The sequence below is a fragment of the Wasmannia auropunctata genome, unplaced genomic scaffold (genome assembly GCF_000956235.1).
Source record: "Wasmannia auropunctata unplaced genomic scaffold, wasmannia.A_1.0 LD336095.1, whole genome shotgun sequence".
Classification (NCBI taxonomy): domain Eukaryota; kingdom Metazoa; phylum Arthropoda; class Insecta; order Hymenoptera; family Formicidae; genus Wasmannia; species Wasmannia auropunctata.
Window position 1 is genome coordinate 3,275,344 of NW_012026795.1, and position 27,451 is coordinate 3,302,794.

The 27,451-nt window shown below is 34.7% G+C and overlaps 2 protein-coding genes across 3 annotated transcripts; both read left to right on the forward strand.

Annotated features, from left to right (window-relative positions):
* The first annotated feature begins 4,306 nt into the window (after window positions 1-4,306).
* On the forward strand, window positions 4,307-15,051 carry LOC105462733 (poly(A) polymerase type 3). Of its 2 annotated transcripts, none has more exons than XM_011709559.1 (12): window positions 4,307-4,964; window positions 5,290-5,554; window positions 5,691-5,934; window positions 6,182-6,286; window positions 6,367-6,517; window positions 6,605-6,816; window positions 6,956-7,253; window positions 7,797-8,000; window positions 8,079-8,200; window positions 8,664-8,825; window positions 8,945-9,043; window positions 9,542-15,051. In XM_011709559.1, the coding sequence occupies exons 2-12, from the start codon at window positions 5,343-5,345 to the stop codon at window positions 9,593-9,595; spliced, it is 1,863 nt and encodes a 620-aa protein (XP_011707861.1). In that variant the 5' UTR covers window positions 4,307-4,964; window positions 5,290-5,342; the 3' UTR covers window positions 9,596-15,051. The 2 variants fall into 2 exon arrangements, with proteins under 2 accessions (XP_011707861.1, XP_011707860.1); XM_011709558.1 differs by having other exon boundaries at window positions 5,314-5,554.
* A 2,051-nt stretch (window positions 15,052-17,102) lies between these two features.
* LOC105462735 (relaxin receptor 1) lies at window positions 17,103-26,192 on the forward strand. The gene is made up of 21 exons (XM_011709560.1): window positions 17,103-17,391; window positions 18,216-18,335; window positions 18,748-18,813; window positions 18,888-18,990; window positions 19,199-19,270; window positions 19,381-19,452; window positions 19,540-19,683; window positions 20,415-20,483; window positions 20,986-21,057; window positions 21,140-21,211; window positions 21,629-21,700; window positions 21,971-22,042; window positions 22,249-22,320; window positions 22,592-22,662; window positions 22,809-22,970; window positions 23,489-23,634; window positions 24,047-24,197; window positions 24,508-24,637; window positions 25,022-25,212; window positions 25,561-25,719; window positions 25,793-26,192. Exons 1-21 carry the CDS (start codon window positions 17,304-17,306, stop codon window positions 25,942-25,944), a joined length of 2,256 nt encoding a protein of 751 aa, XP_011707862.1. The 5' UTR covers window positions 17,103-17,303; the 3' UTR covers window positions 25,945-26,192.
* The last annotated feature ends 1,259 nt before the right edge of the window (window positions 26,193-27,451 follow it).

Genomic DNA, 27,451 nt, shown 5'->3' on the forward strand with positions numbered 1-27,451 from the left:
ATAAGAGACGGCAGTTTACGATATCGTTCGACAATCCTACGGTGATCGAAGGATTCATCCCGGTGGTGAACAGTAGCAGAAAACGCTGAAGAAGGAAATTGAAAAATAGAGTCTTAACTGAATCCAACTATCTGTTACCCATCCCAATACACCGTGTTAAGAAAAAAGTTGACTACCCCCATCTGTGAGACGAGGTCGGGACGATGAGAGAGAAGGGCGAAGACACGAATTGGTTGGAAACTCCGATTCGATTTCGCTTCTGTTCCATCTTTCCTCACGCTGGTTGCTACCAGCGAGTGGAAACGCCGTGCGACGGTGTCGAAACGACAGCGTTTAAGACCGCTTATGACATATGAAACTTACCCCTAGGAGTTTCGAGAGTTTCGGCGTACATATATGTCACTCGAGATATGTTACGCAATTTCATCGTATTCTTATGTAAGTGAATTATTTGAATAATATGTAAGCTATTCTAAACAAAGTTAGACGAAAAATTGTTCAAAGAAAAGAAAATTAGGAAAGAATGTAAGAACTTTTTATTTTTATTCTAATTACCATCTATTTACTCTCTCATTTTTTAAAGGCCTCCCGTTACGCCTCTTTATATTTAAACCGTTGCGACTAATTGAGATTAATATGTAAAGATAATACAATGAATTAAGCGCAGTCAAGTAGAAATTAAATAAACGGATGATTAAGAAAAAGTACGATAGCAATATACAGTCCGTGTGTGAGAGATGCATTTAAGCAACGAAGCTAAACTCGACTTCAAAATTGGACCTTTCAAATAGAATATGGTAGTTTTTCCCGAATGAGATGCGCGAGGCGCAAGATGCATTCTATAATATCCAATTTGATATTATTGGATCTTGTCGCATTTCATCGGCGCTTTTTGCAATCGCGAAAAGCGTATTTATTCACAGCTCGATACGCTATTGAATCACGCAGTAGCGCACAATCAATTCCGGTTATTTACGAAGCACGCAAAGCGCACAGTATACATATACGCACACAGTCACGAAAAGAGGTCGAAAAAGGTCCAGTACAGTGCCTTTTGCCAATAATTCCTTGTTGACGCAAGAAGCAATCATCTGCATCATGTCGTGAATATTAAATCCGCGATTTCGCGCACGCCGATATCAGGCAGGTTCTCTTATAAAGTACGTTATAGGTTTCAAAACGTAAATAGAGGCAAAATTAAACTTGTTGGAAAAAAAAGGATATGCATAATATTTTATAATTTGAGACGAGTGTACATATAGGTACGCAATGTAGCTATATAATTTTATGACTAGCCGTGTTTCGTGGAATGAATTTTCGACGATTTTAAATTATTGCACATTAAAACTCGATTTTGTTTCCACTAAATCTGCATATATATCTTGATCTGCTTGTACTAAACGATTGTCACAATGATTTGTTTTATCCAACGATCATTATCATGAATAATACCAATCTGTAATAATTTATTGGATTATTAAACGATATAGCGACATACGTTCAGATTTGTAACAAACTCAAATTCTCTTTAAATATCGTATATCTGAATTTGTTTTTCATAGAGAATGCATGATTTCGAAAGTGCAGATACGTTAAATCGTTTTAGATGAACAGTTACGCCGGAGTCCAATCATGTTTCACAGTCCCGAAGCGTACGGGCTCAAAGACATTTAATTTCGCTGTTTCTCGTTATACGTACCCGTGATTTCCCGAGTGATGCGGACAAAGGAAAAATCACGTAGCAAACCAGTGCCGGCCAGATACGCCAGGAAACATAAATAACGTCATAAAATTTAGATTCGAAGAGCAAATAATGCCGCGGGCCGTGTCTTAACGATTGCGATATCAAAGAGATGACCGTTGGATCAAATTCCTTTGATTCTTTGATAAAATAACAAAATGCCGGTGCTGTCATCCGAGAAACGCTCGTTTAAATCCGATAGTTATGTTATACCACTAAGTTATGCGAGGAATTGCCAAATATCCGATTATTTGGAAAATTCCCAAACTATTTCGTGAATTAGCAATATCGATCGATCGTGACAGAGGGAAACGGTTGTTATCGTACACCCCAACGGTTACAGAACCGTTATAGCATCAGCTCATTAGCATTTGAAACAAAAACCTTAATGACTCAAAGGATGATAATCGTAATCGTAATCCTTTCTCGTTAATAAATAAGCGAATTTCTCGTTTATAAATGTGCCTATAATTTATAATGTGAGTAAAAAAAAATTATTGGTTTTATATATTAGGAAATGATCGCGATTGATTCGCGATATATCAAAAGCAATCATTGATTTAAATTCCTTGTTAAGCCTTTGATAAAATAAGAAAATGCTGACGATGTTATCCGAGAGACGCTCTTCTGAATTCGATATAGTTATATTAAGACCGCTAAGTTATACGAGAAATTGCCAAAATATCCGATTGAATGAAATGACTTGCATTTAATTGTACCAAATTTTTCTATCATTGCTATCGCGTTATTGTGATTGAATATACCTACATTATTGATGCGCCGTAGCGCGTAAATGATATGATATTCGTCGAAGTCGTACGGTTCGTCGGAGACCACGCGAGGCGCGAGAGTGGATGGAGATTAATTCCAGCGCTAATTTAGCGGTAGGTATAGCAAATGCTCCGGCTGAAGTGTCCTCCCGGGTAAGCTCTGCGCCTAGAGCCGCAAATGAAAGTCACGCTCCACGTAGTTAGGTCGTTTTCTTTCTCCCCTTCTGTCATCACCCTTCTCGCCTCGCAGGCGTAAAAAAAAAATTGTTGGCCGAGCCAACGTAACAAAATTTCCGACAGAATTATGCCACTTCCGCGACGATTCGTGCCAAGTGCGCTTTGGTTGCACACGACAGCGTGTCAGAAAAAAAAGTAGATTAATCAATAAATAGAGGAAATTTTATTTTTTACATGTAAAAATAGTCTTTCAAAGATTGAATATCTGGCAAAATATTTTTTACAATTAATATAAAAATTTGTTATAAGTTATTTTTTTATATACGGAAAATACAGATTTAAGATCATTATTTCTCAGATAATATAAAATAAATCTTAATGTAACATACAGTTTTAATTTAACACTTTAATCATAAAATAATTTCTGATTAATTATTTCAACAATCTTTTAATGTATTTAATCAATATAATTTCTCTTAATAATTTTTCAATTTTAAATGCTTAATAAAAAAATATTGACCTAACAAATTGTCAGAGTTGTCGACCTTTGGTGAAACAAAAAACGCTTATATTTAAAAATAATTAATTAAATAAATTTATGGATATTATCGGTTTCATTTCATGATTTATAGAAAGTTAATGAATGAACAATTAATATTGACAATTTCAAATAAATGGAATCTAAATTTTTTAATTAAATTAAATTATCAATATCTGTTGATTTCACACAGCAATTTAAAAATATATAGAAATTTGTTAATACTGATTAATATTCTTTATTTCTTCATGCATTTCCAATTCTTCAGGCTTTTCTTTCTTTCATTTTTCCAGGTATTCTCGCATAATTCAAAAGTAACATCTTATAATTCATTTGATTTTTTAAATTTAAATGTTCCACAGATGCATAAAAGACTGAACAGTAAAACTGTGATATACAATTAAGGTCTAATTTATATGATTTTTATTATAGCAACTAGCATGCTAATCTTCTAACAAACTAGAAAATTAGGGACCGGTCCGCCAATCCCGATTAACGTAATCTGATTAACTTTATCACTAGAATTGCAAATAGCAAGACTTCAAAATCTATCTTAATTTCTAATCTATTTATGATTTTAAAAAATGTATTGTGGATAATAATAAATCAGGTCAGAGATGATAAGAAATGAGAATAAGTAAAAAAAAATTAGGATATGAAATTATAGGTGCAGAAATTAGAGATGATAAATTTTTAGCAGTTGACAACCCTTAAATTTAATCGACCGACCAACTCGACGTTGATGAGACCGTTAATTCTAGCAAGTAAAAAATATAATTTATAGAATTATATATATTTTTTTAGCCGCTATATAGTTTGCTAGTTCACTAGAAGACCAACACGCTAGTTGCTAACAAAGAAGTGTCCTATAAATCAAGCTCAGAAGATCGCAAAAAATAAATTATTAAAAATAAAAATATTTCTAAAATTCTGCATTATCATTATTCAATTCGCTCGCGATCACGCAGTTAGACGCGTTCAGACCAGATGTCGCTGTCGGCGAGTTCAGCAAGAGTTCCTAGCTAGGGATTCTAGTTCAGCACACAGGACTTCGTAAATGCAACGCCTGCTCCCTGGCTGTTGAGAGCCAACGAGCGATCGGGACACACGCCATGTTTGTGTTACAGCCAGCGTTGTAGATGGTGTGCGTGGCGCGGGGTGCGCGGGTATACGTGTGTTGTCTCCGCGTTATTTTTCTCGCGTGCCGTGCGGTAATGCTCGTCCGTTTATTTACGTAGCGTCGCGACGCAGAGTGGAAAGGACCCCCGATTCGCGTGGCCCGTCGATCGACGCGACGAGGAGCGCGGCAGCGAACGCCGCCGCGGTGAATCCGCCGCCGCTGTAGCCGCGCACGCACGCACGCAACAACCGGGGTGACCGCGAGCTGATCTCGGACGCACACTCGCGACTCGCACGGCTAAATGCGACCGCCGTTTCGCCTGCGGTGGTTGTTTACGGGTAGGCCCGCGCCGTCGTAGGCCGCACGGAGGTCCGCGTGGAGCGCGCGGATTTCTAGGAACGCAACGTCGTCGCCGTCGTCATCGTTATCGTCGTCGTCGTTGTCGCCGTCGTCCTTTCGTCAGCGACCGCAGCGCGACTCGACGCGCCACACTATGTCGCGCTAGCGCGTGCACTTGTGCTGTGTTTTATAACCTGACAACACGAGCGAAGTACTTCGTCCTGTACATCTCCTTTATTTATCATGCCGTTGCATCTTTGACGAAAACATTATCAAGCGGTAAGACCTGGGCTCGCGACTCTCGTTGCAACTCTTTGTCTCGATCTCGTCTCTCGCTTGGCTGGTCCTAGCGACGCGACGCGCCGACCATTGTTTAGATACCTAGAATCTTCATCACAAAGATCAAAACTAACTGGACCAAACGTCTCGGACGAGGCACATGGCTTGCTCGCATGTTAAAACAAAGATCATTGTTGTCTTAAGATCGTATTTATTGATATACTTTCCGTAGACGGGTTGGCTCGCTGTTTTCTTATTTGATTATACATTACATTATTTTAGAAACACGTAAGAATGATGCAAGATTATATTATTATTGATACAGGTATTTACCACGTGATGTTTGCAGGTGCATACTTAATTTGAAAAGCTATCAAAATGTGGCAAACACAAAGTAGTAATAATTCTAATGCGAACTCCGCGTCAAGTGAAAAGAACAATTTACGCACTCTGGGGATGACGTCAGCCATAAGTGTAGCTGAACCTAAGCCCATGGACATTGCCAGAACCAACGAATTGAAGGAGGCCCTGAAACCCTACAATGTTTTCGAATCTGAAGAAGAACTGAACCATAGAATGGAGATTTTAAGGTATATCGAACGAATATCGTTTATAAATATCTACATACAACATAATTGCAATATTTTGTATTGTAGAACTGCTATTGCTTTTATTGATAATAAAAGTACGACTATATTTATCAAATATTGAAATCTGTTCTTGCAGCAAACTGAACGCATTGGTTAAACAGTGGATAAGGGATACGAGTATAGCTAGAAACATGCCACCCAATGTGGCCGAACAAGTGGGTGGTAAAATATACACGTTCGGTTCATATAGGTTAGGTGTACACCACAAAGGCGCCGACATTGACGCGTTATGTGTTGTACCGCGTCATATATATAGATCGGATTATTTTACGTCCTTTTTCGAATTATTGAAAATGCAGGAGGAAGTCACAGATTTAAGGGTACGTAAAATACGAGAATATATAATACTATTATGCATGCCTTATTAAATATACATATTTCTTCAGAAGAATTGCTTGCATGTGTGGTATATTATATAATTTGTATAATATATTCAATCATAAAACGCGTTTAGTAAAAGAAAATTGATTATTCATTAAAAAAATTGAACAATCAAGAAATATACAATAATCTGATATATATTTAATATTTATTTAATGTTTACGATATTTTTTTATCACATTGTAGGCAGTAGAAGAAGCCTTTGTACCAGTTATAAAAATGAACTTTGATGGTATAGAAATTGACATGCTATTTGCGAAGTTAACTCTTAAGGAAATTCCAGATTCGATGGTTAATATTTTATATTTATATAAGAACAAAATACACTGTGAAGCTTACGTTCTGCAATACATTTTTATAAACCTTTGTAGGATCTCAGGGATGACATGCTGCTAAAAAATCTCGATCAGAAGTGTGTCAGAAGTCTTAATGGTTGCAGAGTGACGGATGAAATATTGCGTTTAGTACCTAATATAGAAAATTTCAGATTGGCTCTTAGAGCTATAAAATTATGGGCGAAACGTAAGTTTGTGCATTACTTTAAATATTGTTTTATTAACGCATAATGTGTTAACCTTGCTTATCGTAATATACACTTTTTATTTCTAGGACATGGCATATATAGCAATGTCTTAGGTTATCTTGGTGGTGTATCTTGGGCAATGTTAGTCGCTCGGACGTGTCAGCTTTATCCTAACGCCGTGGCTGCAACTTTGATAGAAAAATTTTTCCTTGTATTCTCTCAATGGAAGTGGCCACAACCAGTACTTTTAAAACAACCTGACAATGTCAATTTGGGTTATCCAGTTTGGGATCCAAGAGTAAGAATCATGTTTTTTGTATTTTATAAATAAATGTTTCAAATATAATGCACAGTATTAAGGCGATAATATTATAATAAAATTTGTGTATAAAGTATACGATTATTTTTGTCTACTCAACAAAACACTTTTTTTGTAGGTGAACGTGTCAGACAGATATCATCTAATGCCAATAATCACACCAGCGTATCCTCAACAAAATTCTACTTTCAACGTATCCGTATCAACCAGAACTATCATGCAAGAAGCATTTGAAAACGGACTAGCCATAACTGAAGAAATTATCATGGGTAAAGCAACGTGGGACAAGTTGTTCGAGCCACCAAACTTCTTTGGCAAATACAAGCATTACATTGTATTGTTAGCCAAAAGTTTAAGCGCGGAAGATCAACTTGAATGGTGCGGCCTTGTCGAGTCGAAAATACGACACTTAATAGGTAAATCAAATATAATCGAATATATTTACAAGAAATATATATGTATTATTTTTCTTTTCATAAAAATACTTCATTTTTTATCACATGATAATTTTACTTAACATCTGTGAGATACAAATTGATATATTGAAATATTGTGAAAACCGAAATAAATTTCGATGTATTTAATTTAACGCATTACATGAAACAACAGATTAACATGATGTTATTGATATCTAAAACTTATAAAAATTAATTCCTTAAAAAATTATTGAATTATAACTTTAATATACTTGCTTTTTCATTATTACTTTTTTATTTTGTTGTTTATCGCGTACAAGATCGTAGATTAAAATACGTTATAAAAATAGTTTTGAATACGAACCAAAAGTTGAAATAAATTATAATAGTTTTTCAGGAAAATAAGGAGCAGTTCTTAGTCTTTGCTTTAGTATGTGTCTTGTAATGTTAAAATTGTTTATATATACATATTTTTACATGTATGTATTACGATACTAATAATCCGCGGGTGCCAAATTGGCAAAATCATAACCATTCTCACAGGTATGTTGGAAAGGAATCCTCATATTACTTTGGCACACGTCAATCCGGAGGCGTTCCCACCATTGAACCCCGAATCGGGCAAACAATGTTCTATGTGGTTTATCGGCCTGGCTTTTGCTAAATGTGAAAAGAGCGAGAAAAGCGAAAAAGGCGAGAATATCAATGTTGACCTCACATACGATATCAAATCCTTTGTGGATACAGGTAGGATTATAAATCATTTTCATGATTATAAATCATAAAAATTTAGAATATATAATCGTATATATGTATCTCTTACAGTTGAGAGGCAAGCAGAACAAATAAATATGTTCAAAGAAGGAATGTGGATTGAGGCTAAACATGTAAAAAGGAAGGACTTGCATACTTATGTATCGCCAACTTTACTGAAAAAGGAAAGGAAGGTACAGAAAACGTAGTCTAGTAACAGTCTAGTAAACATATTAGTTTTATATTGCTACATAACGTTTGCATATATATTATGCGAGAGAACATAGCGGGGCTGTGAAACTTAGCGAGTATTTTATTAGTCATTTACGGTAATCAAATTATTGATTAATAATACAGTAGTCTCTATAATTTTGCCCTACGGGACGGTAAGAACGGAATGCCAAAATATAGAACACTCTCATCACACGCGAATCGACAAGTCACACAATCTTTATACATAATCTCATTGCATTGCCTTGCCCGCTATGACATGGAAGGGGCATGAAATTAGTGTTTGTAGAAAGTGCGTGTGAAAAATGCAAAGATTAAAGGAGCCAAAGTTAGAGAGACTCTAATGTGTATATATATTATATAACATACATTAATTAATTGCAATTTAAGATTCCTAATTGCACTTACCACACACAATTTATGCAGGTTTCTAGCGGTGTGCATCGGAACGGTAATATTGCTGGAAATGGAAACAGTGGTAGTGTATCGCCACGGAATCAAGGTGATACAAGTGGCAGGAAGAGATTGTCGGATCAGTCGCTCGATGCATGTGGAAAAAAGCGGCGAATCAATGAGGCGGAAGAGCAAGTGGGTAGCATATATGCTATAAAATACAGTCGAAGGAAAAAAGAAGATATTTTCAATTTATCTAGAATTAAATGTAACATACTATTTACATCATTTGAATGAGTTTAATCCTTTTATAGACAGAGAATACATCGTTAGTCGGTCAATCTTGTGGAGAAGATAGCAATTCTGGTTTCAGTATGGATGAATACAAACAGAATCTATCAACTAATAAGGACGTAAGACATTGTACATATAACGAATAATAATCTTTATAAGGATAAGATAATTAAACAAAAATGAAGCATAGTAAGTGAAAAATTTTAATTTATCACGAAGTTTTTTTTTATTCCTCCATCTCGCCAGGTAAAGAAAAGGGTAGGCACATGATAACACGTTAACAGCTTTAATTATTTGCTTTTTTTATTTTATATTTATCTATTGGTATATTTCCTTTTGCTTAATACTGAATTTTAAATATGTAAAAACGTAAGCATTATATTTATCAGTAGCAATTCACTGATTTCGTGATTATGAAAAATATTCTGAAAACTAAAAAAATAGGGAAGTTTATGCGCCATAGTAATTTATATATAGCCTTTTTATTTCATGAAGGCGCTCAATCGTAATTGCAAATATATATTTCAACGAATGGAAAATGCGTTGAGATAAACTCGGCACTTTATTGACAATAATTAATAATATAATTCATTCTTCCTTGATGTACATCTGTTTAGGAAGGACCTACTAGTGCGACTACAGTAGCGCAGGAAGGATTCGTATGCACTTGATGATCATCATGGGATTACTATCTCACGTCAATCCACAGATGCTCCTCCGGGTCATCTAGACTGTAAACATTTCTCATGCAACCATCCACTGCCCACTGTAAGTCCTTCGTTTCGTAAAAGCAAAACAGCGTCACGCAATGGAGGAAGCTGTCCAGGTGGAATCAATCAATTAATGACAATTTTATGTGTTTATGTGAAACACTATAATTAATAGTATTATAAAGAAAGGGAAAAAAACATCGACAGTCAATGGGAACAATTACGCTGGAGCTTAAGTGATTGTGCCAGTGTCTGTGATGTCTCATTTACATCATGGAGTAATAATTTTGAGACACACATAGTTGAAAAATTTGCCACCATGAAGGTTAAATCTATTTCGCTTAGAAACAATAGTAATCATACTTTTTATATTTCCTTTTTGTATATATATATATACATATATATCATTTACCTTAACTCTTTTTTTATCGATAAACACTTGAACAAGGAACTTAAGATTTGATAATACTTGATGTAACATAATTTTACATAATTTACATGACGAGCAGGAATAGTTCGATCGAGAAAATTACATGTATGGAAATTTCCGTATTTTGCGAGTGTTTCCGCATGTTAAGAAAAAAAAAACACAAAATATAAAATATATTCTTGTATAGAGTGCGTTTTTATAATGCACTGTGGAATATGCTTTAAAAATGCATATGCGTACGAGTTTAGTTGTAAGTAGCTCTGATATACTTTTATTACTCATAACAAACGCAAGAGTCACGTGCCGTGATCTGCCTGTTTAAGGACTTGCAAACAGTACTGTACTGTTAGCGTTTTAATACGCTTTTACTGTTTGTACTAAGTATGAACTATTATTTACGCGATACTTAATGTTGCTATTATTTATAAGGATTAGATGTTCCATGCAAGTTGCAAAATAGGAATATTATTTGCTCGCGAAGCTTACCATTGTACAATATAAAGAAAGACACTAATAGTTTGGCTTCATCACCTCTTTCGCTATACAACTGTAATGCAATCGATAATGTAATTGCATTACAGAAGGATCACCGACACTGGCATAAACTCCCGGAGGATGTTTCATTTACAAAGTTTACGTAGATAGTAGTCACTAAGAAGATAAGAAATAGAGACTTGCAAATGAAACATCCGAAGTAGGCCATTGACTATCTTATTGACAATTATGTTGCGTGAAATAGTTTCGTACGGAGCCGCCTTTTAGTTTTTGCTCAGAAACAAAGTTGTAGCTTTAAAACGAATTAGAAACGGGCTTAGACACTTGGATGATTGAAACCACCTGTCACCAATCGGTGAGTTTTTTCAGGTGTTCAACTGCCTTCGCTCCCAGTCTACGGCTCTGATCCTTGAATCTGATTCCGATTTACCTTCTCGCCTATTACAGTCCTCAATTCGTGTGTTAAAGGCATGTCCACTAATCGTATGCTACAAGGTATTTGATGTTCATTCTTTGGTACTTGTAAACGAAACTCTTGCGAATACCGCAGTATATGCAGAAATCAGGTACTTGCAGAGTAATATTGGCAAGTTGAAAGATTTCAATGACGCAATTCGTATTAGCATTGAGAAATATGAGAAGAAATATCACTTCTCTTTCCTGCATAATCGACATCGCTAGCAACTCGATTATTACGTTGGAATTTTTATTAACGCGATACATAAAACTTAATAACTACCAATTAAATTTTAAGTACATGAAATTCTTGATTATAATGCTTTGCAAGTGTCATGATTTAATGTTCAGTGATTAGGAATCATTCCGTTACTTGTACATATTCTCGTAGATACACCTGAGGTGATAGGTTTCACTCTTTCAAAGCTTGTCTTATCAAGCCATTTTATTTATTGATCGGGATACGCGTTTTCCTGTTTACTAAAAAAAAAGACAACAGTAATAGTGCTGCCTTATTTCTTCGCTTTTTCATGGATTCACGCTAATTTTATGCTTGAATCTGGGATTGAGGTGTATTACGGTACCGTATAAAGAAGATAGTTGGTTTGATCGATCATAGACCCTTTCGCTTTCCACACGTATTGACATAATACGATTAAAAATACGAACCTTTTTTTAAAAAAAAAAAGAACCATGCATGAAATTTACAGCGAATTCGTTCAGATACATCAGTGTACGTAAATGTACTTATCGAATTCGTTATTATATATGGTATCATGGAATAGCCATGGGTTTATTTTGCAATGATCGGTATCGTTCGTAATTGCCCTCCCTTATAGATTTCATGTGAAAGGGGAAGGATATATTTCCCTATAGATTTTATTTTTAATAATCATTCATGATATATTAGAAATCATTTGATTCGCAACATACAAATGAAATCGGGCAGATTCGCGTGTTGAAATGAGATCACTTTATTTTTTACCTTTAAAACATCGCCTAACTTTTCAAACTTTTTTTTAATTACAGAGTCTTCTCTCTCGAAGTCATTTCACTAAAACTTACTCAATATTTTTTTTATTTAATACGTACAGGTATGCATAACGTATTGCGATGCTCGTACATAGTAATGATAATACCTCATTTGTCCGTAAATATCTGTCTATAAAAATCCTTCGTGATTGTGTTGTATAAGAAAATTTTAGTGTGTTATAAGACTTGTTCATTCATCGACATATCAAAATATCGGACATCTTTTGTTCTGCAAACAAAATTATTTTATATTTTTCTGTAAACAAAAATATTTGTAGCTCCTGTATTTTCCTAAATTGATCGTCTAATCTTACTTTGCTAGATCCAGGATGTGCTTTGTGCGAAGCTCAGATACTTTAATAAATAGGATTTTTACGCACTATTTTGAAAGAAACATTTTGTTCGTGCATACGTATCTTTTTTTTGTTATAATTAACGTCTTTCTTGTACAAATATGAAGTTTTTTAAGTTTATGCAGCTTAGGATACGCTTAGGATCTCTATTTCGCGACAAAAGAAACGTCGCATTGTCTTCAACAAATTGGACGATTCATTCATTTTGCCATATAATTCATTAACATTTAACGATATGAAGATGTGTGAATGTATTTACGATCACGCACATATACACGCGCACGCTTATAATTGTAACTAACAAAGTTCAGTTTGTGGAGACAAGTAATGTGTATTTTTTTACACGGAAAGAAACGGTTTTGCTGAAATATCTGAAAATTTAGCTAGAGCTATAGATGAAATAATTTTAAAAATAATCTTGTTGCACTATAAAAATAATTATGTAGAATGGTTGAATATCAAAACTTTGTGCAGCATTATCAACATACTTCAGCGTGCTACATAATTATTTTAATGGTCCAAAATTATTTTCAGATACTGTATTTAGCTAAATTTTTAGAATGTCTAGATAGAAATTAGCAAAACCGTTCTCTCCGTGTAGCATGGAACAATTGAATCCCGCGAAGCATATTGATTATGGTGCAATATATGATTTTTTTTCTTATGAAGTCATTTTTTTCTTTTAGTTAGAAAATAACATCGATTAATCGAAGAACTTCGCGAATTCACATCTCGAATGGTATTATGCAATAAAATATAACAAAGGCACTCATCAATATACATGGATTGCATATTCACTTCACAAATATATGTTAAAATTTGTTTAGCTTTTTCATCCACATTCATTAATATTCATATCAAATATGACCATTATATGTAATTATGAAGAAACAGGATAGTTAAGAATCTCATGATGGTTTATGTGAACGAACGTATCAAAATTTATAGAAATTCTCCGTTCAGGCGAGAGTTTGGAGTTTGGACTAATACAATTTCTCAAATCTTTCGGGACAAATTTCTCTATTTAATTTATACGTATTTCTTCCTATGTCGCCGCGTGTCGCGCACTCGAGTTACTGTGATCATTATTGCCACTAATGTCATACGATTCACGATAACGTTGACGCTTCTGCCGCTATTCTTTCACATGTTTCATAATCACTCTCGAATTACCCCATCACAAAGCAATATTTCAGCTTTACTGCCATCGAAGAAATGCACGCGTGCGCACCACCAAACGATTCTCGATCATAAATGCCATGGTATTCGAACCTGTCGTAGAACTCCCTTTCATCACACTTAATAGTACGTATCAATTTCCCCGTACTATCGACTCTTATTGCACTAATCCCCGATCGTCCATTGCAGCACTCATTGTCGCGATACATTAAACTCCCGCTGACTAATCGTCCGTGTATTCCTGACACGTTAATCACCGCTATCTCCTAAATTCAAACTTTCAGGGACTGTATTATACTTTGCACAGCTTGAACGAAAATTTAGGCGTGCGGTAAGAAACCATTGTTATAGCACGATGGCTAGAAAGACGAGGTACCTGTCGGCGAATGGAGGCCGAGGATCGCGAACAGTGAACATCAATGTTATCCTTGTACGCCAAATCTCATTTCCTTTATTGATTCGCGGTTGTCACACGCGCCCGATTCGTACCTCCTCCCTCTTCTCTCTCTTTCTCTCTCTCTCTCTCTCTCTCTCTCTCTCTCTCTCTATCTCGGAGATAGCTAGACATGTCTGTAGCACATTCTCAATCTCCGCCATTAGCCTCTCCCTCTCCTGAAAACCACCACCGTTGGCCGACGTGGGCGTCTTGCAATTTCGATAGTGCGGCAGGGGGGAGATAAACAGGAAGGGAAACGCTACGTCTATCATTCGCAATCTTATCTTTTATTATATATAGAAAAAAAAGGGAGAGGAAACACGAGGCAGAAATGGGAAATACGCGCTGAAGGAGAGAAAAAAAAAGAAGTCATACGCGAGGACCTATGTCGCGGGAAACGCGGAATCGATGTATACGATTTTCTCGCGCGGATGTTGTACGGATGTTGCGCTGGAGATCTCTCACGTCCTTATGTCACGGCGGTCGAAACCTTTTTTTTTTTTTCCTCAAGATGTGATACGTTCAATTATATCGAAATCACACGCGAAACACCGTACGCGCAGAAATCTTCATGAGTTTATGCAACGCGTATACAATCGCAATTCTCTTGTCCGATGAGTTACTGTAAAATAAATTATATTTTGTACGTGCATCGACTGTACGGGCTCGTACGTGATGCACTTCTGCGAGCAATCGCATACATGATACGTCCGCGAAATACGCTTTCTCCATTTCTTTTTCTCTCTGGCGAATGCTATTTTTTTTTCTTTTTCGAGTATTCTCATGAAAATTCGAATGCGTTGGCCGTGCGTGCCTCACCCGCGCACACGCGGCCCACGCAGATCGGTGAACGCTGTGTGCACGCGCGCGCGATAACGATCCGTTGCGCACCCGCGATCGGCAATAGCACAAATGGAAAAAAGATAGAACGAGCAAGGACATGCATAATTTGTATCCTGTGAATATTGTACACTCTGTATCTCTTCTGAATAAACGAAAATAAATTTTCTTTCAACTCCTTCAGCCAAAAAAAAAACAACGGAACATCGGTCGTATTAAAGCGGAACGATTTGAGTTGACGTCAGTGAATTGTTTTAAATTACGCGTGGTCGTTCTGTTTTGCCATGACCGACAGATCTTTTTTCTCATAAATATATCCTGTCCATCGTCCCAGGTATTACAACTATCTTAACTAATGCTTAATATTGTGTGTGCAGTCAATTATGGTACAAATTAACCCTTGACGTTCCATTAATATTTTCCGTTTGAATGACAGTCTTGTCAACGATTATTATCAATTGAGCTGTAAGTGTTGCATAATTTACTGCACATCACGTAGGCACTTTCAAGATATAATTAGATTAATTTAAAAAATCGTATTGTGTGCAATTCTGCAAGATTTATTATGTAATAACAATATTTATTACAAATAATATAATATTTATTATTGCCGAGTAATATAAATTGTAGAAACAGGTAAGTATTTCTACATATACGCTATCCACACGTCAAATAATAACACTATTGATGCCGATATTTTAAAAAATAAGTATCTTTATTGTTCGCAAGAAAATGAAAATTTTGTACGTTTGAAATTGCATTACGCGATGATTCTCGAGACCGAGGTGTACCATGAACGCCTTTATGATCTGCAACAGAGCGCAGCTTATACCTCTTAATTCTCCTTGCAGTTTATTTATAGGTAAATTAAATGAACCAGAAACACAAAGCGGTCGCGCTTCAGATATCCATAATTGTCCTATTGGAAACATTCGCGAAGATGATCGGAATTACCGTGCCGAACGTTTCCAGGGAAAAGATATAAAACTTTCCGGCCGTTAAGTATAACGGCTTTCGCGATCGAGCAATGCATATTATTAGAAGACGTACTAGTTTGTAAAGTAACATGTCTGATCGAAAGCTGTGAAATGATACATTAAATCAATATTTTTTTTACTAAATTGTGTGAATTACTAAGTCATATGGTTTTTTTCCGAACTAAATAAACCCGAAGAGATTGGCGCGCATAGAATCAAATTAAGATATTTTTTTAACATTTTCTTAAGACTTAGAAATGACACGCTAAAATGTAATATCTGAGATATCGTAAATTATTTAAAAATTACGAATTACTAATTAATGAATTAATGTGATTGTCAAAATATAATTTCCAGTACTTTAAAAGTGAACTTCGATTCTGACTTGAATAAGTTGAAATCAATCTCTCGTTTTTCGTCAAATGCTTCTGATCCGATGACACAGCTGACCTCATCGATAATATGTCAGATAGACTAACATTCTAACCGCAGCAATTGCGTTGATGCACAAGAACATGTTGGGCGGTATTAAAATAAAATCGCGCAAAATAGAGCGTAAATGCGTGTCTCCGATATGTCATGCAAACGGCAGCTCGTACGGAGGAGTACAGTTGCCGGAACCAGTCGAAGAAGTCATAGAAATTCTCCGTTATTTATAAGATAACGTCGGACCATAATCTCCGCTAGAGATTTTAATGCACGGGATCGTGAGATATTACAGGGATTAGAAAGCAAATTGTGCAAACAAAGCATTACTTCATTTGTTTATGTAATCCTTTATCCGATCTTTCTACGACCTATACTAAATTCCTTGAAATGCTATAAATTTTTAATAAAGATCGCTTGAAAGATTACTGTTTAAAATTTTAAATTTTGTATGATGTACTCACCGAACAGAATGCAATTAAAAATCAATTTTTGAAAAACAATAGGTACAAAAAACGTTGACATTAACTGAATAAACAATGTTGATTGCATCGAATTATTTTACTTTTCTCACCGGAATTACGATGACGTTGTTTCCTCATTTATTACAATGAGAAATAATCCTTTACAAAATTTTACATTGTATTGTTTTAATGACGGGATGCGACATTCGTAATTTTTGAGATTGCAAGAAATTAAGAATTCTGCAGCCTCCGCGGTAAGTCTTATTTACGCACGTTACTATGCTTATGAGCGAGGGAGGCTAAGATTGGAAGAAATACGTACAAAGGAAAGCTCCTTCAGGGTCGACGAAGAGCGCGTGTGCAATACATTGGAGCTTACATCATGAGCAAACGGATTCAACTAGTGTCATGCAGTTGGTGTCCTGAGTGCTAGCCAGTTACACGACATCCACAAAAATTTCAGTATAGTGATATTCGAGTACCAATATTATTTATTCTTCGCCTAAATCTTAAGTTTATAATTATATTTGAAAAATTAAATTAAATTTTGCAAATAAAAGCAGCAAACATATTAAAAAATCATGAGATATAAGCACATTGTTCTCGTCGGTGCATCACTAATTACAACACTTTGTTTGCTTTCTGGACTCGTGTATTATTTCAATCAAGGTATGATTATTATATACTTACAAATTAATTTATTTAAAGCAAATCTCATTAATTTTCGTTACTCCAAAGAATTTTCCAAGATTGCGACTTTGGTATATATTTATTTCTATAAGATATTTTAACGAAAATCGATAACTTTAAAGAAAAAAATAAAATGTTTAAAAAGTTTTAATTAGAATTTTCTTAAATTACATAAATATTTTCTGAATTTTTTGAAATTATATAAATATATATAAATATTGTTGGCAGTTTTGATGGAGAAAGAATTTGTCTGAAAATACAATAGAAATTTCTTATTTTTTCAATTCGGAAGGAGTATCATATTTCTCATATTTTTTCGGAAAAAATCTACTTATGTACGATAAATATTATAAAAAAAGAAAGAACTGTGTATATACTTTCTATATAAAATTCTTATTTATTATTTGCGGTTATACATAAATATCATTCCTTTCTTCATTATATAACAGTTTATACATAAGTGATTTGAACGTTTGCGAATATTACATATGCAGACTTCTTAATAACTATTTTCTATTCCTTAGCACGTACACGCTGTTTTTTACAAGATAAAAATGCGTCTTTCGACATATTCTCGTGAAACTGAAGGTTACTAAATTGTTTCTATAAATAAAAACGATAGTATATATTAAATTTATTTATTTTTAAACCATCGTCAGCATATGTAATAAACTGTCTCGTGATAAACATTTTCGTGGAAGAACAATTCTTACAACTTTACGATATACAGTTCATTAAGACAATGTAATCAAGAATATATCTATATTAACTCTGATATATTTTCATATGTTAACATATTTCAGATAAATGTCCCATCGGTACCTTTCAGTGTCTCAACAGCACCACGTGCATGCCACAACGTAGCTGGTGCAATGGAATCCCGGATTGTCCACACAGCGACGACGAATCCACAGAAATTTGTTGTGTGTATCAAATCTTATTTATATATTAATACTTATCACAATTTTTGCCCGGGTTTTAATTTCTATTCGAATTTGCTTACAATTCTTTAGTTACAAAATTAAATTGTTATTAAATTTCTGGTATGGCAGTACAAGAAAATTCGATTGTTTCACTAATATTCGTTACTCCATTTTAATAACAGACACATATATTTCTCAGTGAGAAACTCATCGAATTGATGTCGAACCATCGATACCGATGATTACGATGATTTCAATTTGACACAATTCGATGTCTAATTGACGGTCATTTCTCACTGGGTTTATCTTAGTAGCACTCATTAACTTTCATCCACACAGAAGGAGAAAGATTATCGTAATTTCTAGATTCAAAAATAGATTTCGCTTCCTAATCGATAAATTTGCTACGCAGTTGACATGCACGGAAACTGGGATTGGTTTATGAAGGAAAGGGACTGGGGAAACTCAAAGAATTGCGGTAATATCATAAAGTACGCGATAGAAATACGCGATATTTATGATTTTTAAAAATTCCTATATTTTTCGTCGCAGATACATTCGACGCACCAGCTGAATGCACCTACGACGCGTGTCGTGCGACTTGCACGAATTATACTGATATGCCCAAAATCTTATCATCGAACGTAACAGCAATGTACGTTTTATAGAGAAAAATATTGTTATCGTAATATCATTTTTTCATATACGACATAGAATTAATGTGTTTCGCGTACGATAACTTAATAATATTAGCGATTGAAAACGATTGATTTGCTTGGTTATTGGGCAAATTTACATCAATTAAATGTGTATTCTCTGAATGATATTATTAATTACACTAATAATATAAATGACTTCTGCAGTTTCCTAACCGACAACTCGCTCACGCACTTATCTCGTGATGCATTATCGAGATATCCGGAGATACGCTTGTTGTAAGTTATCCTTGCGCTACAATGTCTTTGCTTCGAGATGCAAGATATAAAAAAACTTTATAATACTCTGCACACAAAATAAAACCTTTTACAGTTTTCTATAATTTCAGATATCTCGACAATAACAATATAGTCAAATTAGAAAAGGGAGTCTTTCTCCATCAGTCTAACTTGTTTTGGTTGTGAGTACACGTGTCTCAAATTAAATAATTTGTAACACTTTGAAAAGTATCTGCAAATACGTGTAACGAAACTTGTTATGTGTACAGAATTCTCACAAATAATAGCATCAGCGAAATACTACCGGGACATTTAACGGGACTGAATAAATTAGAAACTCTGCTACTGGATCAAAATAAAATTGTGACGGCAGATTTTTCTGACCTAGAAGACAGCACTACTGCATACTTGATGTATAAACTGTCTCAGGATACATATATATATATAATTATTTGATGTTACTTTGCTACTATGTTAAAATACGAAAAATTATGGACGATCTCAACCTGTTAACTTTCCATCATTTGTCAAATAAAACTTACTTTCTAATTGTTATATATATATATATATATATAACGTTCTTTTTAGTTAATACATGTTATAATATGTATACTTATTTAACATTATTATTTGAAATCTTCCGCTCCACTTATATTTATTGTTCATAAATTTCAGAGATGTGTGATTCTTATACACAGTAAAGTTTGTAAGATCAACCACTAATTTCCGAGTAATCTAATCCATGTACGATAAGCACGCTTATTATTTACTATGTAATATAATCAATGCGTCCATCTAGAGCGCATCGTTTTGAAAATGTACTTACAATTAGATCCGTTTGTAGATTGCTTCCTTGATGCGGTAATTTCGCGATAGCTTGAATAGAGAGGGAACGACTAATATGCAAATCCAATGCAATCAGATTGAAGAGTAAATTGCAACAAATGTACAGTTAATTGTGGAAATTTATCAGTGTCGTTCCTTTTCGAAAAAAAATTAATTTTCCACGTGTCATAATATGCTTTTCTATTTGTAAGAATCACTGCTGACAATTATCAGTGTAGCTGTTAGTAAGATTGCATCGTCCATAATCATGTTTGATAATGCATGAGTATACGTTAATCTGCTCTTTTTTATTTACAAGAAATCTGAATAAAAATATGTTAACGACATCCGCTCTGAAGTTACCACGGCTACCGGAATTGACAGAAATGTAAACTATATGTATATATATGTGTATACAGGGTCCCGAAATTCGCGAATCAAAATATCGTAGCAAGAAAATCTTCGAGAAATTAAGTAAAAAAGTTATTCGTAAATTTTTATTTTAAGGAATAGTTTTTGAGATATATAAGGATTTACAATTTAGCCAATTATAGATTAGTACTCGCGTGAAGTGCACGACCACTAACACTACGATGTCGCTCACGGATATATTTCCGTTTAATCGTAATCTATAATTGGCTAAATTTAAACTCTTATATCCCAAAAACTACTGCTTAAATTAAAAATTTACAAATAACTTTTTTACTTAATTTTTCGAAGACTTTCTTGCTATGATATTTTGATTCGCGAATTTCGGGACATCCTGTGTCCTTTAATTTTCATTATATGTATATAGATATACAATATATATTATATATTGTATATTTATATTTAATGAAAATGAAAAATGTGTGCACATGTACGTTCGATTTTCTGAAGTCGCATTTTAGAATATTGGACGGAAACCACTTTGAGACGATAACGGAAGATCTGTTCGCCGGATGCCCCGCTTTGAAATCACTGTACGTACGAAGTAGATTACGGAAGCGATTACTGTCATTGTTAATAAGATTCATGCGAGCTAACGGCTCAACGATGATTCAGGAGTATGGAGGACAATAGCGTAAGCAGCATCGACGAGAACGCGTTTCGGAATTTGCAACAACTTGTTGAGCTGTAAGTGCATAAATGTTAATGTGACTCGGTTTCAAGTTAACGGTACTGGCGTTTTGGTTATTGTAATCAAAGGATAAAATTATCGATTTAATACTGTGTCAAGTCGATTTGCTCTTAAAGTAACTTCCATAGGTTCTTTTTTTTTATTCCAATCGCAATATAAACGTAATTAAGCACAGTGTTTAATTTTTTATCATCATATCTATTTCTTTACACATTTGTAATTCGCATCTGTTCGGAGTTGAAGTATCGAAGATTTATTGCCGCACAACAGACGATGACGCAGATATACAGTTAGAAGTTGGAAACTACATTTTATCTCGAACGTTATTAATGGAAAACTCTACTGCATCTAATGGATTGACGATAAATCAGATATCAGCGATCGAACACAATTAAAATAAAGCCTTGTTTCAGCAACTTGGCGTACAACAGAATAGTCACGATACCGTCAAACGTGTTCCAGCCCGTGAATAATCTGTCGAAGCTGTGAGTACAAACATCCGTGTCATAATACCAATACACGTGATAATCAGCCTTGCCGCTGAATGTTTGAGCCACATACGTGCTTAAGCGCTATTCGCTGATACTTACATTAACGCTAAAGATCTCCTCGCGAAAGTGAACTACGGAAACGTCACGTACTCGCAAGCGCAACCGGTTTTAATTATAATTTAAGCTTGTATATGTAAACCGGAATCTCTGTTTGAAAATAAGATCCATTATTCTTGCAAGCCTCATATAATCTCGTTCTTTCAGATTAATCGGTTACAATCCTGTCGTCGAGTTATCAATGACGATTTTTAATCCATTGAGTAATCTTCGCTCTCTGTAAGTTCCATCGTTTAAAAACTTCGTGATCGGTTTTTCCCACTTAATAATAATAATAGAACGTGAGATTATAGTAGAACAAATTTTTCATATTAATTTTATGTGTGTGAACATTACATACATCTTCTTAATTAATTTATTTATATCAATATATAAGTTAATGAACTAAGTAACCAACTTTTTCATTATAAAACATGGAATTTCAGAAGCGTCGAGGACATAAATATGGACAGTATGGATAAAAACGCATTTGACGTATTTCCAAGACTCGATTTTGTGTACGTTCCTATTCCTATTATTTAATTCAACGTTTTTTTTTTAAAACAAAAGAATTTTTTTGAAGATTGTTAAGAAGCAAATGATTCGTATCTTTATATCTTTTAAACATAATTTTTGCAAAATTTCAACAGGCTATATATTTCCCATGCACTCTAGACTTAAAAAAAATTAAAGTATAATTTGTAATTTTTAAATTTATTAATCTTCACTTTAAATTTTCTGTTTGATAATTTTATTGAAACCAATAATATAAGATTTCAAAATTTTCAGATATTTTAAGAAATTTCACTATTGCATGACTTACGCGCCGAAGGTACAAAAATGCAGACCTGCCAGCGATGGTAAGGCCTATTTCGCGATTAGATCAATAAAAGATAAAAGCTACTCAAATTACAGCAACGACTGATTGATTCAATATTGAATCAAACGTGACAAAATGTATACTAAGAAAAATTACTCGATATCTCGTCTTTCTCTCTTTCCGAAGGAGTGTCATCGATGTCTCATTTGCTGGATAAGCCTCTGTTAAGGGCTGCCGTTTGGAGCATATCTTGCCTTACTTGTCTCGGTAATAGCCTCGTTTTGTGGGGAAGATTCACCGCTAAAGATGAGAATCGTGTTTTGAGTATCATTGTCAGAAATCTCGCAGGTAATTGCATAAACGTGTCCCTAGCGAAATATTTAGAATTTTTGTGGAAAAAGAGCTCATCTTTCATTTCTTCAAAAAGATAACTCTACAATTAAGACATTTGAAAAATTCAAAGGAACGAAATCGTTTTTTAAACATCGTAGCATAGAATAATTATATAAAAATGCAAAATAAGATAAAAATAATTTTCTGACTTTATAAATATCTCTTATAAAAATCTCTTTGGCTTAGTGTACGGACGATTTTGTCTTGAAAATTGAAAGTAAAATTTGTAAAAATTTAAAATTTTCAATAGCCGCTGACTACCGCTTTGGTTCCGCATAGTTGAACGTAGACACGAGATAACGACATCGTAAATAATCCCTTTTCAAATGATTCGTACGTATCGAATCACGAAGTGCACGCGAGTTATCACAGTTTGCGGTTTACAACAAAGCGCACGCGATGATCGATCGAGCATATTAATGCTGGGCTCACTATAAATCACAAGGCGGTAAAGTCACGTAATCCTTTTATAGTGTCCGACATGTTGATGGGAATATACCTCTTCATAATCGCCATAGAAGACGCGAGGTTTCGCGATAACTACAAAGAAGAAGCCAGTACATGGATGTCCTCATGGCCCTGCACGCTCTTAGGTGCGCTGGCGATGACATCATCCGAGGTATGCACATTAACACCTCGCTGAATCCCACAATTTTCAATTCGCAACGTACAATTGCTATTTAACGGTACTATTTATAATGACCGCTTACGCTACTATTCAGCGAAATCTGGTAGCCGTGACAAAGTCGACATTAGTGATATTATATATGTAGCGCACATTTAATTTTATTTATGTAATTATAGCTGTAAAGCATTTCCGATTCAAATCGCAATCGTTGCTCGAATAGATATCGATGCGCGGCATCCGCATATTTCTTGAGAAACGAGTTCAGTAGATTTAAATGTAACTTTTCCTTCGCGCACGATTCTAATTTCTTCAAATAGCAGTATTACAGTTAGATATAAATTGAGATTATAAAGGTTGAAAAAAATCGAAAATTAAAATAGATGATTGTAAATTGCTTGGCAAGGTTTCCGTGCTCATCCTGTCATTTATGTCCGTGGAGCGATTTATTCTGATCGCAGCACCTTTGAAGTGTCATCGCGCCATGACATCTCAAGCTGCATCCTCATCGATGATCGTCATCTGGATCATCGGACTTATCATCGCTCTTGTGCCAGGTTTGTTTACTTGAAAGAAGAATCTGTTTATTTAATTTTCTTAATTTCTAACAATTTTTCTTTAATTTTTTTTTGAATTTTTATTTATTATATAGTTATATTATAGTTTATAGTTATATTAATTATATCTTACACAGTAAAATATAAACATTTTCAAATTCATATTTCAAATAATATAACAAAATATATATCTAAATCACCAGTCATTATCTTAATAAACCTAAGAATTTTTTCGAGAGAAAATAGAAATTTTCCATATATATATAATCGTTTGATCGTTACGGATTAATGTTTTCTCTGGACCTAAAAGTTATCCATTGGAGAAGCAGCACAAGATTCTATGGTGTCAATGGAATGTGCTTTCCTCTACATATAGACGATCCATATCTAATAGGCTGGGAATACTCGGCTTTTATCTTTCTGGGACTTAATCTCATCGGGTAAACTGCACATTACTACAAGAATCTTGCAATTGAACCATGGATTAAATTATGCGATGTGAAACCAGCTGCCATTTTTTTTTAAGAATGTATTATAATTTATTGATTTGATCTCCTTGATTTTCTGATATATCGCAGCAAAATTTCTAAAACCTAGAAAAGTTATATCCGAATAGCTAGTTTTTGGAATTGGTTCTACATTACGTAATTACATCTAATCATTATTGTATCAGAATTTTCGAGTAAGTTCCAATTATGTCAACGGTACAGCGTTCGTCAAAAAATTTAATCAACGTATCACGAGGCTTGATCGATTTCGTGATTGCCATAATATTGCGTTGGAAGAAGGGGGCCTTTCCAGGCTATCATTGCACTCATTTGCAGATTGATGATTATCGGTTACGTTTACGTTGCCATGTTCGCCAGCATCTGGAGAACACGCCGTGCCACGCCGTTGTCGGTCGGCGATTCCGAGTTCGCCCTCAGGTTCTTCCTAATCGTGTTGACAGACGCGGCATGTTGGGCACCGATTATAGCGTTGAAAATCCTCGCCATGATGAAATATCCCGTGCCACGTAAGCAGAAACGCTGATGCGAGTTTTCGCGTTCCCACACCGACGCGGCATCGTCTCCGTTATAATCTACTCGAGAAATATGCATGCAAATCTTAAGCTTTACTTTTCAGCATGCTATACTGTTGTAACAAAAAATGAATAAAGTATTTACTTTTTATTTTATTTCGAGGGAAAATTAATCTAAAAATTTTTGTTTTGTTAAAATTATATAAAACATAGAATATATACTTAAAGTAATATATAAACAAGATCTATATAAAAAAAAATGTTAACTGCATAAATTCAGATATTTAATAGCGCAGTTAAATGTAAATATAATGTTAATAATTAAGTGAATAAAATTTATAGCCGATTTGCACGCTTGGATAGTGATTTTCATTCTGCCGGTAAACAGTGCGATCAATCCGCTGTTGTACACTTTTACCACGCCGAAATTTCGCGAAAGACTCAACGAGGGCTGGTTCGGAAAAGTGCGCAGCTACATAGCGAGGAAACATTCCAGACAAGGTTTGTGTTCCTATATATAAGTATAAATTGCTTAAACTCTCCACTCATAAAACGTTTATCGCTTTTATTACAGATTCGCAGGCATCAGCTACTACCAATAAAAGCACGATTATCGATAGGATACAGCTATACTGGACACCCATGTGGAACGAATACGATAACGAGAGAAGGAGAACACCCCCTTTGCTTGACGATGAAAGACCTCGAGTCGAGAGGCCCGATTAAAATTTAGTAATTTTCTTATTAATTATATCGCGCTTCTATATCAAATGTTACATAAATTGCTCACGCCGATATTCGTGCATTGCAAAGCTGATAGGTTGTAATTATAAATGAACTATAAATCTTCATATGTACTATATAGCCATACATATCCATTGTAGATAATAGATTAAAACTACCAATAGTGAAATTCTATTATCTGCTAATCGTTGAAGAAGGAAATCTTTACGAATTAAAAAAATGTAATGTAATGTGAATTGAACTCAATTAATTTGGATTACGTCACGTTAAAGGAACTTTCTATAACATGCCGTAGAGAGAATGGTTATTTGCTCTGCTTCACTGATTGCCGCGAAAGATATTTTCGTCTACTTTTTAGAAAATCTGTCTTACAAGATAATGCCGCTGTTGTTTAAGAATGTGCACTGCTTTCATATTTCTTCGGCTCTGCTAATGCCATTTTACTAGCGGCAACTCGGCAAGAAGCTTAGCTTAGATATCGTGCTCTTATCCTCGTTTCTTCGGAGATTAACCGTAAGAAAGGTTATATACCCAGAATACGCTCCGTTTCTGAATGTATTGTTTCGCGCATGGGTGATCTCGGTATGCGGATATTTCAATTGTAACGAACTCTGATGGCCCCCCGACGGAGTATATCCACCCACGAGTCGAGAGCAGATCGTGCTCGAAAACGTACATAAATTATTTTCCGACGAAGTCGGAAACGCTCCGAAAAATTTACGACATCGATTCTGATGTACCGGCAAATCATGTTCCACCGATGTGGCACCGTTATGCCGGGTCAGCGCCACTTGTTCCGTATTATTATTGCGAGATGAGAAATTTATCTTCGAACACACGGGCGTGACTTTTTAACGGCGGACCGCCGCTGTACGCTCTAAAACGGGCACTACATCACTCAAATACACTCGATTAGTCGGTGTAAGACCATCATCGGTCGGCGCGGCCATCCCTTCAGATGACTTACGAAGCGATAATAAATGATAAAGACGAAGAAAGCAAGGATAAGGAATTACTGACAATTAATTCCCATCTTTGTGAAGATACGCGTGTTGTTCCCTCTCCTTCGCTTTGATATATTAAATTATCATGATTGTATGACAAGATCTATGCAAAATATCAAATTGACAAAGTTAAAATAGCTTATCACATCTTTTAATAAAACAATAATCTATAACAATCAAATATTATAGAAAATTATCTTGCAATTAAATAATACAATATAATTTATTACTTATTAAATTTATATACGATATAATCATAGTGTTTTTATATAAAAAGGAGATCTACAATGAGTAATAATGATATTATAGATATAAAGAAAAATATGTTTTAAAAATATATTCGAAATATTGCATTAAACAAGACGGCATCCCAATACGTATAATTTGAAAAAATGCTTTCGTAAAAAGAAAAGTTGAAAAAATGGAAGGTAGAAATGAAGTAGAATAATTAACTTGCTTATTTATACATCCGTTTACGAATGAAC